The sequence below is a fragment of the Gracilinanus agilis genome, chromosome 1, assembly GCF_016433145.1.
Source record: "Gracilinanus agilis isolate LMUSP501 chromosome 1, AgileGrace, whole genome shotgun sequence".
NCBI classification, from domain to species: Eukaryota; Metazoa; Chordata; class Mammalia; order Didelphimorphia; family Didelphidae; genus Gracilinanus; species Gracilinanus agilis.
In genome coordinates this window covers 540,482,643-540,497,025 of record NC_058130.1, presented here as the reverse complement: position 1 = coordinate 540,497,025, position 14,383 = coordinate 540,482,643, and the positions used below count along the sequence as shown (strand labels likewise).

The 14,383-nt window shown below is 37.4% G+C and overlaps 1 protein-coding gene across 1 annotated transcript in view; it reads left to right on the top strand.

The window, feature by feature from the left end:
* The window catches only part of LAMA3 (laminin subunit alpha 3), a 337,939-nt gene that overhangs the window by 207,089 nt on the left and 116,467 nt on the right, over window positions 1–14,383 (top strand). Inside the window, exons 29-32 of the mRNA XM_044682964.1 lie at window positions 3,369–3,466; window positions 5,536–5,680; window positions 8,393–8,519; window positions 12,839–12,978. Of these exons, the coding sequence (XP_044538899.1) occupies window positions 3,369–3,466; window positions 5,536–5,680; window positions 8,393–8,519; window positions 12,839–12,978 (510 nt within the window). The remainder of the gene's footprint in view (window positions 1–3,368; window positions 3,467–5,535; window positions 5,681–8,392; window positions 8,520–12,838; window positions 12,979–14,383) is intronic.

The window sequence follows — 14,383 nt, the reverse complement described above, 5'->3', positions numbered from 1 at the left end:
TGCTACATCCTCTCCAGTATTTATTATTTTCCTTTACTGTCATATTGGCCTTTGCTATCATATTGCTAAGTGTGAGGTAGTACCTCAGAGTTATTTTGATTTACATTTCTCTAATCAGAGGGATTTAGAACTTTTTAAATATAATTATTGTTAGCTTTGATTTCTTCATCTAAAAACTGCCTATTCATATCCCTTGACCATTTGGAGAATGATTTGGTTTCTTATACATTTTATTTAGTTCTTTATATATTTGGTAAATTTGACCTTTATAAGAGAAATTTGTCATAAAACCAGCAAATTTATTTTAAGGAATCTGCTTACTTTGTAGCAATACTTGGGGCACTGGGGTAAACAAGAAGCCCACCTGTTTCTCCTAGCCCTCCTTTTAGTTGCTCCTGAATTTCCCTTCCTCCAGTACTTATAAATAGACATAGTTTCTTTATTTCCAATGTATCCTTTCTTATGGAGATTCATGTTCTCTCACTTTCTTTGAAGAGCTTTGAGGACTGTTCCTCCTTTTAGTATGTTGCCTATCTAAGCATCTAGTATGAGGTTCTGAATTTAATGAACTTCCATTCAGTAAATATTGTTTTGAGAATTTGTAATATAACACACAAAGTGGTAAAAACCATTCTAACGCTCATGGCTGTTGATTTCTCCATCCTGACCCACTTAACTCATTCTTCTCCAATTCTCTATACAATCCAGGGAATTAACTTCCCCATTTTTCCTACTGAGACAAAGGACTAGTTTAAATCTGATGACTCTCAAGTTAACAACTGTGATTCACACCTTACTTAGAGGAAGAAGATAAAGGTCTTAGAATTTATTTTTTCTAGTTCCTGAAAATTAGGCATTAGCTATTTGGGGAATTAACTTCCTTATTTTTTCTACTGAGACAAAGGGAGCAGTTTAATTCAGAGACTCTGTGATTCACACCTTTCTTAGAGCAAGAAAATAAAGTTTTAGAGTTTATTTTTCTTAGTTCCTGGAAACTAGAGTATTTATTACCTATTCTGCTTAACTAGTGTATGTATATATATATATATATATTTTTAAAATATATAACTAATAAATACTATACTGTTGTATAATGTATACTATATATATGATACTACTTAAGTATATAGCTGTGAAGGTGAACCTATGGAAACCATGTCAGAAATGGCATGCATAGACTTCTCTGTGGACACACATGCCAAGGAGCCAGTGCACCTGTCCCTGCAACACAGACTTCATCAGAGTTCCTAACTAGAAAGCCAGAGGGAGCCATTTTAGCTTTTCAGTTCAGAGAAATGATACTTTTTTGCTGTACTCCAAGAGGAGTTTATTATATTCAAAGGATAATTTCCATGTTTCAGATGATCATTGAGACAAAGTTCTTGTTTCCAAAGACAGTTGACTGAATTTTTCTAATTGGAATAGCATCATTCCAAACCCACCCTCCTTTCATAGATTCTGTTTGAAATTTATTTTTAAAAATTCACTTCACCATGTTTCAGTGCTTTGGAATTTAAATGGCATATACATCATCTGTGAGATGTTTTTTTTTTTCATTTCAAGAGAGCATTCTTGGGGAAGAGAGCCATTATATTTATTCAATACCTTGTCAATATATTCTTTTTAGCCAGCTGCTAAAGGTGATGTTTTATTTTGTCATTCTTTCCTTTGAGGCAGAAAGACTTCAAAAGCAACTAGACTTTAAACATGCCCTCAGACACTTGCTAACTGTGTGATTCAGGATGAGTAATTTAATCTCTCTAGGCCTCGATTTCCTTATCCGAAAAATGGGGATATGGTAGCACCTAACCTTCCAGATATCTTGTGTACAAACCATAAGGAACTATATAAATGCTAATTACTATTTATGTTATTATTATTACTAGTCTTTTATTAATGAAGGCAATTGTTTTAAAATGTGAGTCACTTAAATGTTTTCATTTCAGATCTATGTAATTCTCTCTTTCCATTTTGGGGCTTATGCAAGGATTGGAGGAATTGTGATTTATTGATTAAAATATTTAAGAATGTAAGTTCCTTGATTGCAGGGACCATTTCACTGTTGTAAATATAGTAGCTATCATGACACATAGTAGGCACAAGCTTGGTGATCAATGGATTAGTTTTTTTATTTGTTTTTGGTTTTAAAATTTCATATTTTTTCTCTTAGAGTCAATACTGTGTATTGGTTCCAAAACAGAAGAATGGTAAAGACTAGGTAATATGAGCTAAATGACTTGCACAAGTCATGCAACTAGAAAGTTCAGATCAGATTTGAACCTAGGACCTCCTGTCTCTAGGTCTGGTTCTCTTCCACCTATTTGCCCAGGATTAGTTTAAGGTTCTATTCTGTAATCCCATCTTCTATCTAATTCATCCAATAAACATTAAATGCCTAATAGGTGTCTCAGTATATGGGGATTCAGTTAATTAAAAAGACAATCCCCACCCTCAAGAACTTTACAATCCAATGGAGGAGAGACAATATATAAAGAGAGGCTTGGAGGGAGAGAGAGAGGATTTATTCTGTGGCATAAAAACCAGGAAGAACAGCAGGTACATACTGGAGTAGTGACCTGAGAGAGTCTAGCATCTGCTCTCTATAAAGGAAGGCATTAGGAGGAGTTTGGTACTCCACTCTCCAGCCCTCCAATCTAAGGGAAGAAGGCTGAGGGAGGAGGTGTCAGTCAGGGCTTGAGTTGGCAGCATAGTTTTGTGAGGAGATTAGAAGTGATGAGTTTATCTTGGGAGGGACTGCTTGTTCTATGGAATTGAGACCAAGAATAGTAGCAGATAGTAGAGAAGAGTGTGCTGACTGACTCATCTTCCCTCCCTCCTTCCCTCCCTCTCTCCCTCCCTCCCTCCCTCCTTCCCTCCCTCCCTTCCTTCCTTCCTTCCTTCCTTCCTTCCTTCCTTCCTTCCTTCCTTCCTTCCTTCCTTCCTTCCTTTACTTCTTCCCTCCCTCCCTCCTCTTAGAATCTATACTATATATTAGTTCCAAGACAGAACTTTAAGGGCTTGGCAATGGGGATTAAGAGACTTGCCCAGAGACACATGGCTAGGAAATGTCTGAGGACAGATTTAAACCTAAGACTTCTTGTTTCTAGGTCTGACTCTTAGTCCACTGAGCCACCTATATGCTCCCCACTTTCCCTCATCACCATTTCTCCAAGAGAAATAAGAAAAATGCATAGGGTGATACCAGAAAGACTTCCATAATATTGGAGCTTAATATATTTAACTAAAGTTAATTTATGAGATAGAATATGTTTCATGGGGTTACAAAATAATTCTGTTTGAATGAAACTTGTTTTACCTGAGACAACTCATAAATGTTAAGTTCCTTTTGCATTATTTTCTTTCAACAGCACCGAATCTGTATTATACCAGTGGGAGAATTCTCTACAGAATATGTGAAACCCAGTGTGCACTGCATTGCTAGTTATGGGCAATTTGTTAATCAAAGGTATGTTTTTTCTCATCTTTAACCTTTTCTAACACAAAGAAAGATTTGAACTTAGAGTTGTGCCTGGCAGGATGTTTTAATCTCTTTATGAATGAAATATTGCATTTGACTTCTGCTATGATCATAGGTCATTTTGTTCAAGGTCAATGCTTGTTATAAAACAAAATCAAAAGCTTAATCTCTGCAATCTGTTCAGAAGGCCACAGAATCAGGAAGCAGAAACATTAGTGTTCAGAGGAAGTAGCATAGACTCAGCACTCCCCGGGTTCTATTCTGAGCCTTATTCAGCTCTGATTCATTCACTACATGACTGGTCAAGTCCGATCATCTCTCTTTTCATGTCTGAGGCTCCTCATTGCTAAAAGTGATATCATCACAGCCTTCTTGGTTACCTAATGGATTTGTTTGGGGTTTTGTGGATTTTTAAAAAATCTTTATATGAAAATATGAAAGTATACATTGGTTCTTTAGGCCAAGACCTATGAGAAATTAGGGAGGATTTAATGAGAATCACTGTGTGAATCTGAAATAAATTAAATACTCTCTGTCACTCCTCTCTGTTCCTTATCTATGTGGTTTTGAAGAGATCTTCATATTACAATGTTAATCATTTTTATAGTATCAGTTTTGATCTGTTATATTTGCATAGTCTGTCTTTGCTTTGATTATCCTCATAACCACTAATAGGATAGTTAGCCTCTCCAGCTAGGGGTGTTCCAGCCATTATTGCTCAGGCTTCACACGAAAGTGAGATATCAGATTTTTCTCCGCATCTTGGCCAGTTGCATTGGCCAGACCATGGCTAAAGGCTTGCCTCAGGGCCTTTGAGCAAAAATTAAAAATAGCCTCTTGTTTAGAATACTCAGGCTGGAAATAAATCCACACATGCGCGCGCACACACACACACACACACACACACATACACACACACATGGCATGTGTCCCATGAAATTCTTGAGCTAGAGGTATAGACTGTTGTAGCTGGATGGGGCCTCAAAGATCAGTTAGTCCAGCCTCCATCATTTTACAGGTAAGAAAACTGAGGCTGAGGAAGAAAAGAAGGAAACAACAAAAACAAAGCATTTATTAAGTACTTACTGTATTCCAGGAGCTATGTTAAGTGCAATATAAATATTATCTCATTTGATCCTCACAAAAGTCCTGTGAAATTGGTGCTATTATGATCCTCATTTTACAGTTGAGGAAACAGGACAGACAGGTGAAATGTCTTTCTCGGGGTCATCTAGTTAGGAAGTATCAGAGGCTGGATTTGAACCCGGGTCTTCTTGACTCCAGTTCCAGCACTCTCTCCATGGCATTATCCAGCTGCCAGAGAGCAAATGCAAGTCCAAACTCACATGGCTTGTAAGTGGTAAAGCTAGAAATCAAACTGAGATCTCTTAGCTTGAAATCTAGTGCTCTTTTCCCAACACTATGGCTGATCATTTTGTATTTTGTCTTCTATACCTCCCCTTATACTTTTCGCTGAGTGGTACGGTGCTATGGCGCTGGGCTTGTAATCAGGAAGATCTAAGTTAAAATTTGACCTTTGATACTTACTGGCTGTGCAACCCTGGCCCATTCACTTCACTCTGTCTGCCTCAGTTTCCTCATCTGTAAAGTGAATTGGAAAAGGAAATGACAAACAATTTTAGCATCTTTGTCCATAAAACCCCAAATGAGGCCACAAAGAGCTGGATGTGACTAAAAATACTGAACATCAACAAAAAGAGTGTAGAGTCCTCAACTTAAAAGAGTCAGGAGGCATGAGTTTGAGTTGGAGCTCTGGTCCTTAGAAACTGGGTGACCTTAGGCAAATCACCGAACCTATCTGAACCTTATTTCTTCATCAACAAATCAGGGGTCATCATAACCATCCAGCATGTTTCCCAGGGGTGGATGAGGACAAAATGAAAGCATGCGCCCACAAGTACTCTTTAAATCAGAACTAGAGGGAATCACAGTTGAGGGCTGTCGGCTGGACATTCTTTGTTTTCCTGTTGTCTAGAAGTAATGCGAGGTTTGCCCTGTCCTTCAGAAAAAGAATTATTTTAAAATTCTATTTTTAGTTCCTCCTGTGTCCTTTTAGCACACGACACTCCTCCAACAGCATTAGTTTTGGATGCCGTAAAGGGCGGAATGCTTCCCTTCGTGCCCCAGGATCCCTTACCATCTGCATCTGGGTTCCGTGGAGTCATCCTGAAGTCACCACAGGTAGTTCATTCACTTCTTGTACTTATGGTCACTGAATGAATATATGGCTTCCAAAAAGTCAGGCTCTGTCCTGACTTCCCCGGCCTTCAGTGAAATTCCCTTTTTCCAGGTCTCTCTAGTAGTAACTGCTTTTATTGCTAAATTTGACAAATATTTATTTAGTGCCTGTTATATATAACACACTGGGCTGGACATGGAGAGAATGTACACACACACACACACACACACACACACACACACACACACCTAAAGAGATTATATTGTAGTAAGTAGATACAATCTGCATAAGGGAACTTAGTTGGAATGTAGAATTTATTAAGAGAAGTAGTGTGAATTTAGATTAGGAAGAAGTCAGATTGGAGAAAGCTTTAAATGATTGGGAGAGAAATTTGTATTGTAGCCTAGAGCAGTCATTATCAAAATATGGTCCTTGGACCTTGAGAGTTTAGTGGCCATGAGGTCAAAAACATTTTCATAATCATACTAAGATGTTATTCATCTATGAAAATATTCCTCACTGATGAAGAGATTACCCTGGACTCTTGAATACGCTGCCTGCCAAGCTCAAATTCTGGCAAGGTCTATTACTAAGCTGGGAAGATTTTGAGTAATAGGCACAGTGATTGACTATATGTCTGATTTGAGGAAGATTTCAGAGGGGCTCATCACCCAGATTGCCCGTAGAGTTGATGGATGATGACTTTTTTAGCTATAGAAACTGTTGAAGACTAGGAGGAGGGTGTGTGTTTATTAGTAAATGTTTAACAATCAGCTGTCTAAAGCACTATGCACTAAGTCGAATCTGTATTATTAAGATTTTCTCCATTGCTTTCTTATTTCTGGAACAGTGCTGTCAAAATGTGAAACTCTGGAGTGGGACCCAACCAGATTAAACTGTAATTGAGCAATGCTTAACAAAATAAATTAAAATATAACTCAACAAAAAATAATGTTGATTTGCGGTTTTCTAAGTCAATATATGCAGCCCTCAGGGATTCATTTCTTTTTTAGTTTGACACCACTGGTCTAGAGTTTAGATAGTCAATAATCCATAAACTAAGTCTTGATTTGTAGCCTTTGTTGATTGCTAGGATGTAAATGTTCACAAAATTTCACAGTTGTTCTGGTGAACCTGGGTTGTGCTCCACAGACGTCCAGGGGGTACCCTCACTGTAGAGATTTCAGATCCTTTAAAGGTCATCTTTGGTCCCTACCTACATGCCCTTGAGAGCAGAAACTGTTTCATTTTTGTCTTTGTGTTGTAACATGGCTTCTAGCATAAGACTTGTAGGTTTTAGAAACATGATAAATATTTGTTGAAGTGAAGAAAATCATAGATTCCTTTATTTCCTTCAAGAATCTCATGCATCACCTTTATTTTTTGTTAATTTACCTTCTGTCTTAGAATAAATACCATGTATTGGTTCCAAGGCAGAAGAGTGGTAAGGGCTAGGCATAGGGGATTAAGTAACTTGTCCAAGCTCACACAGCCAGGATGTGTCTGAGGTCAGATGGGAACCCAGGACTTCCTGTCTCTACTCTTGCTCTCAATCCACTGAGCCCCCTCATGCATCACCTTCTTTTTGTTTGTGTATGATTTTTTCTTTATTTTATTCCAGTACCAAATTTACACATAAGTTTTCCAAGGTTACATGATTTATGTTGTCTCCCTCCACTCTTCCTCCCCCATCCCAGAGTTGACAAACAATTCCACTCAGTTATACATGAATTATCTCTCAAAACCTGTTTCCATCTTATTCATTTTTGTGAGAATAATCTTATAAGACCATAACCCCAAGTCAAAAACCCAAATAAATAAATGATAAGTCATATGTTTTCTTCTGCATTTCTATTCCAACAGTTCTTTCTCTAGAGATGGGTATCATTCTTTTTATATGTCCCTCAGAATTATCCTGGATCATTGCATTGCTGTTAGTAGCAAAATCTATTACATTTGATCCCACAATATTTCAGATTCTGTGTATGATATTCTCCTGGTTCCGCTCATTTCATCAGTTCATGTAGGTCTTTCCAGATCTTTCTGAAGTCATCCTGCTCATCATTCCTTAGAGGACACTAGTATTTCATCACCATCATATACCACAATTTGTTCTGCCATTCCCCAATTGAGTGATATCCCCTCAAGTTTCCAATTCTTTCCCATTACAAAGAGAGCAGCTATAAATATTTTTGTACAAGCAAGTCCATCCCCATTTTTTTTATCTCTTTGGGATGATACAGACCTAGTAGTCATATTCCTGGATCAAATGACAGACAGTCTTTTAAAGCCCTTTGGGCATAATTACAAATTGCCTTCCAGAATGGTTAGATCAATTCACAACTCCACCAGCAATGCATTAGTTTTGCCACATCCCCTACAGCATTTATTATTTTCCTTTACTGTCATATTGGCCAATCTCATGCATCACCTTCTAAAGATAGCCTTCCATGATTGCCCTAGCTGCTAGTGTCCTCCCTCCCTCTCTCAGGTACTTTGTGTCTGTCTTGCATTTATTCTCTATGTACATGCCATCTCCCCCAGTAGAAAATTAGTTCCTTGTGAAAAGAAATTTTCATTTTTTATCTTTGTATATCTAACACCTGGCACATGGGTAAGCACTTTAATGTGTTTCGTTTTAATTAGTTGATTAAATTGAATCAACAGTAGCTGTTAGACTCAAAAATTTCTTTCTTTGCCTTTTCCCTTCCTAGAATCAAGTTACCTTGAGAGGAAGAGTGCCACACCTCGGCCAGTATGTCTTCATTGTCCATTTTTGTCAACCAGATCATCCAACATTTCCTGCTCAGGTGGTTGTGGAGGGAGGGCAGCAGTGGTCAGGTGAGCTACCGTGTATATTTCCAACACTTCAGGTTCCTCCTTTCTTGCCAAGACATTGAGGCATTCTTTGGTTCAATTACTGTCTACACAGATGACTTCCAGAATGATTTATAAAGTCCTTGTTTTTCCTGAGCCTCAGTTCTGCTCTACCAACTGCCTATTAAGATTTACAAACTGAGTGTCATATAGACAGAGTAAACTCAGCATGTCCAATGCTGAACTCAGCATCTTTCCTTTCAAATTTACCACTTTCCCAAAATTCACTATGTGACTATCAAGGACAATACCATCCTTATAGTTACCCAGGTTTTCCACCTCAGTGTCATCTTTGACACCCCATTCTCTTTTCTGAAAAAATTAAGTGTTTAAATTTAATTTTTTTCAATTAGTAATTTATTACTAATGAGTAATTAATTTTCTTTCCTCCTCTTTTCCTTTCTACTCTTGATTAAAAAAGAAAAGCCAAACCCTTATAACAAATATGTATGGTCAAGCAAAACAAATTCTTAATTTGACCACGTCTGAAAAAGTATTTCATTCTGCATCTTGATTGATTTTCTGTTAGGAGATGCATAGCATGCTTGTATTTGGGGTTTACATTGATCAGAGTTCCTCAGTCTATATCAAAGTGGTTTGTCTTTACAATTTTATTATAATTTAAATATTATAAAATCAATTGTTCTCCTGGTTCTGCTCACTTTATAGGAATTCTTAAACTACCTTGCATCTGCTTTGCATTTATTCTCTATTCTGGCTCTTTTGAGGGCCAGATATGGCTCTTTCTGCAGGAGCCATAAAGTCAATTTTTTTTTCAGGGTCTGTTACAGGAGCGCGCACTGTGAGCACTGTACGGCTCTCATGAAATTACATTTTAAAAAATGTGGCGTTTATGGCTCTCACAGCCAAAAAGGTTGCCAACCCCTGCTCTATATACATGCTATCTCCTCCAGTAGAATATGTTTCTTGAGAACAGAAACTTTCATTTTTGTAAGAAATTAAGTATTCTGAAATAAACCAGAACCCTTACTTACACATGAGTAAGTACCATTTCTCATAGAAATAAACTAAAAATATAAGGAGAACATATTAAAGTTTAAGGGAAATTGACTATTAAAAGTATATTTTAAATAAAGTGTTATGTTGCTGTACCTTTTTGCTAAAATTACAAGTATAAGAAATTGTAAAATAGACTAATAACATACCTAAATATGTGACTTCTTTTAAGTTGTAAACCTGATGGCAGAGACACTAAATTAACATTTTAATGTCTTATCTAGCAGTATACCCCTGCTATTTAATAAATATTTATAATAATTAACCAAAACAAAAACAAAAACCAACACCTGGTACAAGTAGACACTTTAACGTTTTTCAGTTAATTGATTGAATTGAATCAGCAGTAACTATTTCTATGAGTCGAAACCTTCCCTTCCATAATTTCTTATGGAAAGAAAATATTCCATTATGTTTATGTGCCATAATTTGTTCAAGCATTCCCTAAGTGACAGCCAGTGCTTAATTCTACAGAAAGAACTGCTATAGATATTTATCCACATGGGGATCTTTTCTGTCCTCCTTTGAACTCTTTGAGGTTTAGATCTAATTGTTTGACTTTTCCCTTTCTATTCCTTTACTGGTCACACACCCCACTGTCCTGCTCATTCTTACCACTTTCTTCATTCTCACTACTCACACCTGCCAAGTGCTATCAAGTCTATCTCTACAATGTCTCTCAGACATCTCTCTTTCTACTCTCATCCAGCTATGACTCTCATAATTTCTTTCTTTTTTTTTTTTTTTAAACCCTTGTACTTCGGTGTATTGTCTCATAGGTGGAAGAGTGGTAAGGGTGGGCAATGGGGGTCAAGTGACTTGCCCAGGGTCACACAGCTGGGAAGTGTCTGAGGCCAGATTTGAACCTAGGACCTCCCGTCTCTAGGCCTGACTCTCACTCCACTGAGCTACCCAGCTGCCCCTCTCATAATTTCTTACTTGGACACTATCACCTCTTCATCAGTTTCTATACTTTTATCCCTGAAAGGGAGAAAAAGGGGTTTTATGGGTTCAATATATTAAAAGGTGGTTGCCAGAGGATTGAACTATTATCAATCCTCAATTAAGAATAATCTCAAGTCAAAATTGACTTTTATGGTGATTTATTTACAATTAGGAAGGTTGAAGGTAGGAAAATAGAGAGAGAAACTCTGGCCTGGACCAGAGGCCGAGACCAGGTAATAATTTAGAGGCTCAGCAAAGGAGCACAGAGGTTAATTAAACAAGGCTTCTAGCCACAAAGCCTTTTACAATTAGAGAGGCAAGAGAGGCTTCCCTGAGGGTAGAGTCTCCAGAAATGCCAAGGGAGGAGAAAGAGTCAGCCTAACTTACCCACGTGATAATTCAAAGGGAAGCAGTCAGAGGTCCCACCAGAGTCTCAGCATTCCAACACTCCTCCATGAACCAGATGCTCCCCAGATGCTCTCTTCCACCAAAGACCTCAGCTGACTGAGGACCTTCTCCTTTTAAAGGGATCACTTATGCGTCACTTCCTGTTCCTCCCTCCTAATTTACATGTCCAATCACAATAGACAATTCTCATAGTACTGCCTAGGAGGCAGTCAGTTGATTCTAGCACACTTAGGTTATGAACCTCCCAGAATTTGAGGTGTTCTCACCTTTGGTGATTAAATCTAAAGATGGGCAGTGTAGACTTAATCTAATTATCACATCCCCTCTCAACTCTGGGAACACCCTTCACACATTAGCCAAAGGGATTTTTCATAAGAGCAAGTCTAATCAGGTCAACATTTATTAAACTCCAATGGCTCCCTATTATCTCCTTGACCAAATGTAAAATCCTCTGGTTTTTAAAATCCTGTACAACCTGGGCTCTTTCTACCTTTATAATTTTTTTACACTCTTCTCACTTCCCTATATTCTATGGTCCCATGACAATGGCTTTCTTGCACTTAATAGTCCATGTCCCATTTCTTGCCTTTTCACCATCTTGATCCTCATTCCTGGAATGTTCTCTCTTTTCACCACCGTCTTCTTCCCTCCTCACTGCCTTGCTGGCTTCCTTCAAGGCTCATTTCTGCAGGAAGTTTTTCCTTGTCTCCCCCAACTCTGACACTATTGGTCCAGTCTTTTCTCTGCTATTACCTTCCATTTACCCTGTGCATATCTTGTATATCCAATTTTGTACATTTCATCTCCTCCACTTTCAACATGAGCTCCTCTAAGGGAGTGTTTTTGTCTTTCTTTTTACTCCCACCATTTTGTTGTCATTTGTTGGGCAAATAGATGGCACAGTAGATAGAGTAATGGACCTGGAGTCAGAAAGACTTATCTTCCTGAGTTCAAATCCAGCCTCAAACACTTATTAACTGTATGAGCCTGGGAAAGTCACTCAGTCCTGTTGGCCTCAGTTTTCTACAAGGAAAAATAGGCTTTCCCTCTCCAACATCAATGCCTACAAGACATGGTGGCAGTGATGCTATCATTTCAGAGGTATGACTCATCCTCAGGAACTCCATTTCATGCCTCTCCTAAAGTGGAGAAGGAAATGGCAAACCATTCCAGAATCTTTGTCAAGAAGACCCCAAATGGGATCATGAAGAATCAAGACGTGACTGAAAAACAACAACATCAACAACAACAACAACATAGACAGGGCACTGCATATAAAAAGCATTTATTTAAATCTTGTTGATTGAATGACTTCATGACTTGGGAGAAATGTAGATGACATGCTTATTAAACTTAGAGTTCGATCTATCCCTGTCTTCCTTCAAGACTCTATAGGAGGGAGCTGCTAGGTGGCCCACGGGTTTAAGATCCAGTCCCAGAGATGAGAAATCCTAGGTTCAAATCTGGTCTCAAACACTTTCTAGTTCTGTGATCCTTGGCAAATCACAGCCTAAATTGCATAGTCCTTATCATTCCTCTGCCTTGGAACCTATACATAGTATCGATTCTAAGATGCAAGGTAAGGTTTAAAAAAAAAAAAAAAAAAAAAAAAAAAAAAAAAAAAAAAAAAAAACCTGATTGCCTCAGATTTCCCCTCTACAGTTGAAATGCTTTCCCCTCTTCAGTTGCCTTATATCTATTTTGCATGAATCTTATATATGCTGATATATGTCTAGTATAACAATAAGGTAAGACTTGCTATTTGCAAATTGCCTCCACCTTTAGAAGGTAAGCTCCTTGAAGGCAACAACTGGTCTTGATTTTTTTTTCTGTCTGTCTAACTCCCAGTATTGTGCCTGTCATGGAGTAGTGATTGATAAATGATTAATTTAGTTGATTCCATCTTTGTACAGGTTCTTTCAGTGCCTCTTTCTGCCCACAAGTGTTTGGGTGCCGAAACTTAGTGATTGCAGAGAGCCAAACTAACTTGGACATGCGAGAACCAGAATTCTCAGTAACTGTGAAGGTTCCAGATGGAAAGTCCTTGATGCTGGTATGTTCATTTTGTTTCTTTTCAGACTTCATCTTCATTTGTCTTCATTTGTCTTTGGTTTGCCATTTTTTAATTATATCTTTTATAATACATGTATTACCCAGTGTAATTACTTGTCAGCTCCAGGAGGGGGAAGGTAAGAGTGGAGAGAGGGAGAACATGAATCATGTAACCATGGAAAAATATTTTTAAAAATAAGATTATATTGAAAAAAATTATATCTTTAAGAAAAACATTACTTTTTGTCTTAGAAGTAATCATAAGTATTGATTCCAAGGTAGAAGAGAGGTAAGGGCTAGGCAAACTGGGGTTAAGTAACTTGCCTAGGTTCACATAACTAGGAAGAGTCTAAGGCCAAATTTGAACCCAGGATATTCCATTTCCAGACATGACTCTCTATCCATTCAGCCTTCTAGCTCTCCCTTTAATTATATCTTGATAGGAGTTTTTTTTTTCAAATAGTTCAAGAAATAGTACAAATAATTTTAAGAGTTTGTAAACATTTAAATATATATCAAACATAATATAATGGTATATACTTGACATCTGTGTGCATATATTAATTAAACACAGTCATGTATTACAAGTATTATTAGCTATTTCTCCACCTAGATAGCCCAGTGACATCTTATACTCGACATATGTCAAACAAAGCTCATTATTTATTCAGTCATTTTCAATCATATCTGGCTTTTCATGACCCCATTTGGGGCTTTCTTGACAAAGATACTTGAGAGTTTGCTATTTCTTTCTCCAGTTCATTTTTCAGATGAGGAAACTGAGGTAGACAGAGTTAAGTGACTTGCCCAGGATTACACAGTTAGTAAGTGTCTGAGATCAGATTTGAACTCAGGAGGATGAGTCTTCCTCACTCCAAGCCCAGTGCTCTCATCTACTGCACCACCTACCCTTCCCCCTTAATAAATATTACAACAATTTAAAATGGAAAATGGGCGAGTCCTGTGTTTTTTTAATTTACAATTTATTTTTAATGTTTTCATTCATACTTTAAGTTTAAGATATAAGTATTTCAACCTACCTAGTTCTTGATACTGATGTAGCATTTTACAGGGACAATTTCTGTAAATAAATATTGAAATAATATCATGTTACCATTTTATATTTTATAGAGACAAAGTGATGTAATAGAAAAAATATTTTTTAATGGGAGAAATTACCTTTAAAGACAGTCCCATCAATCTTAGAGAAGACTAAGGTGACTGTCTGAGTCACTTTTATTTTATTATACTTTTAATATATACATAAACTACTGACCAAAGAGCAAAATATGTCTTAAAGTGGACATAATCTTATTGCTAAAGGAGATCTTGATCTTAGTTTCTGACGCTGATACTTGTTAGTCGACTAGTTTAAATTCTTAGCTCCATTTCCTTATCAATGAAAT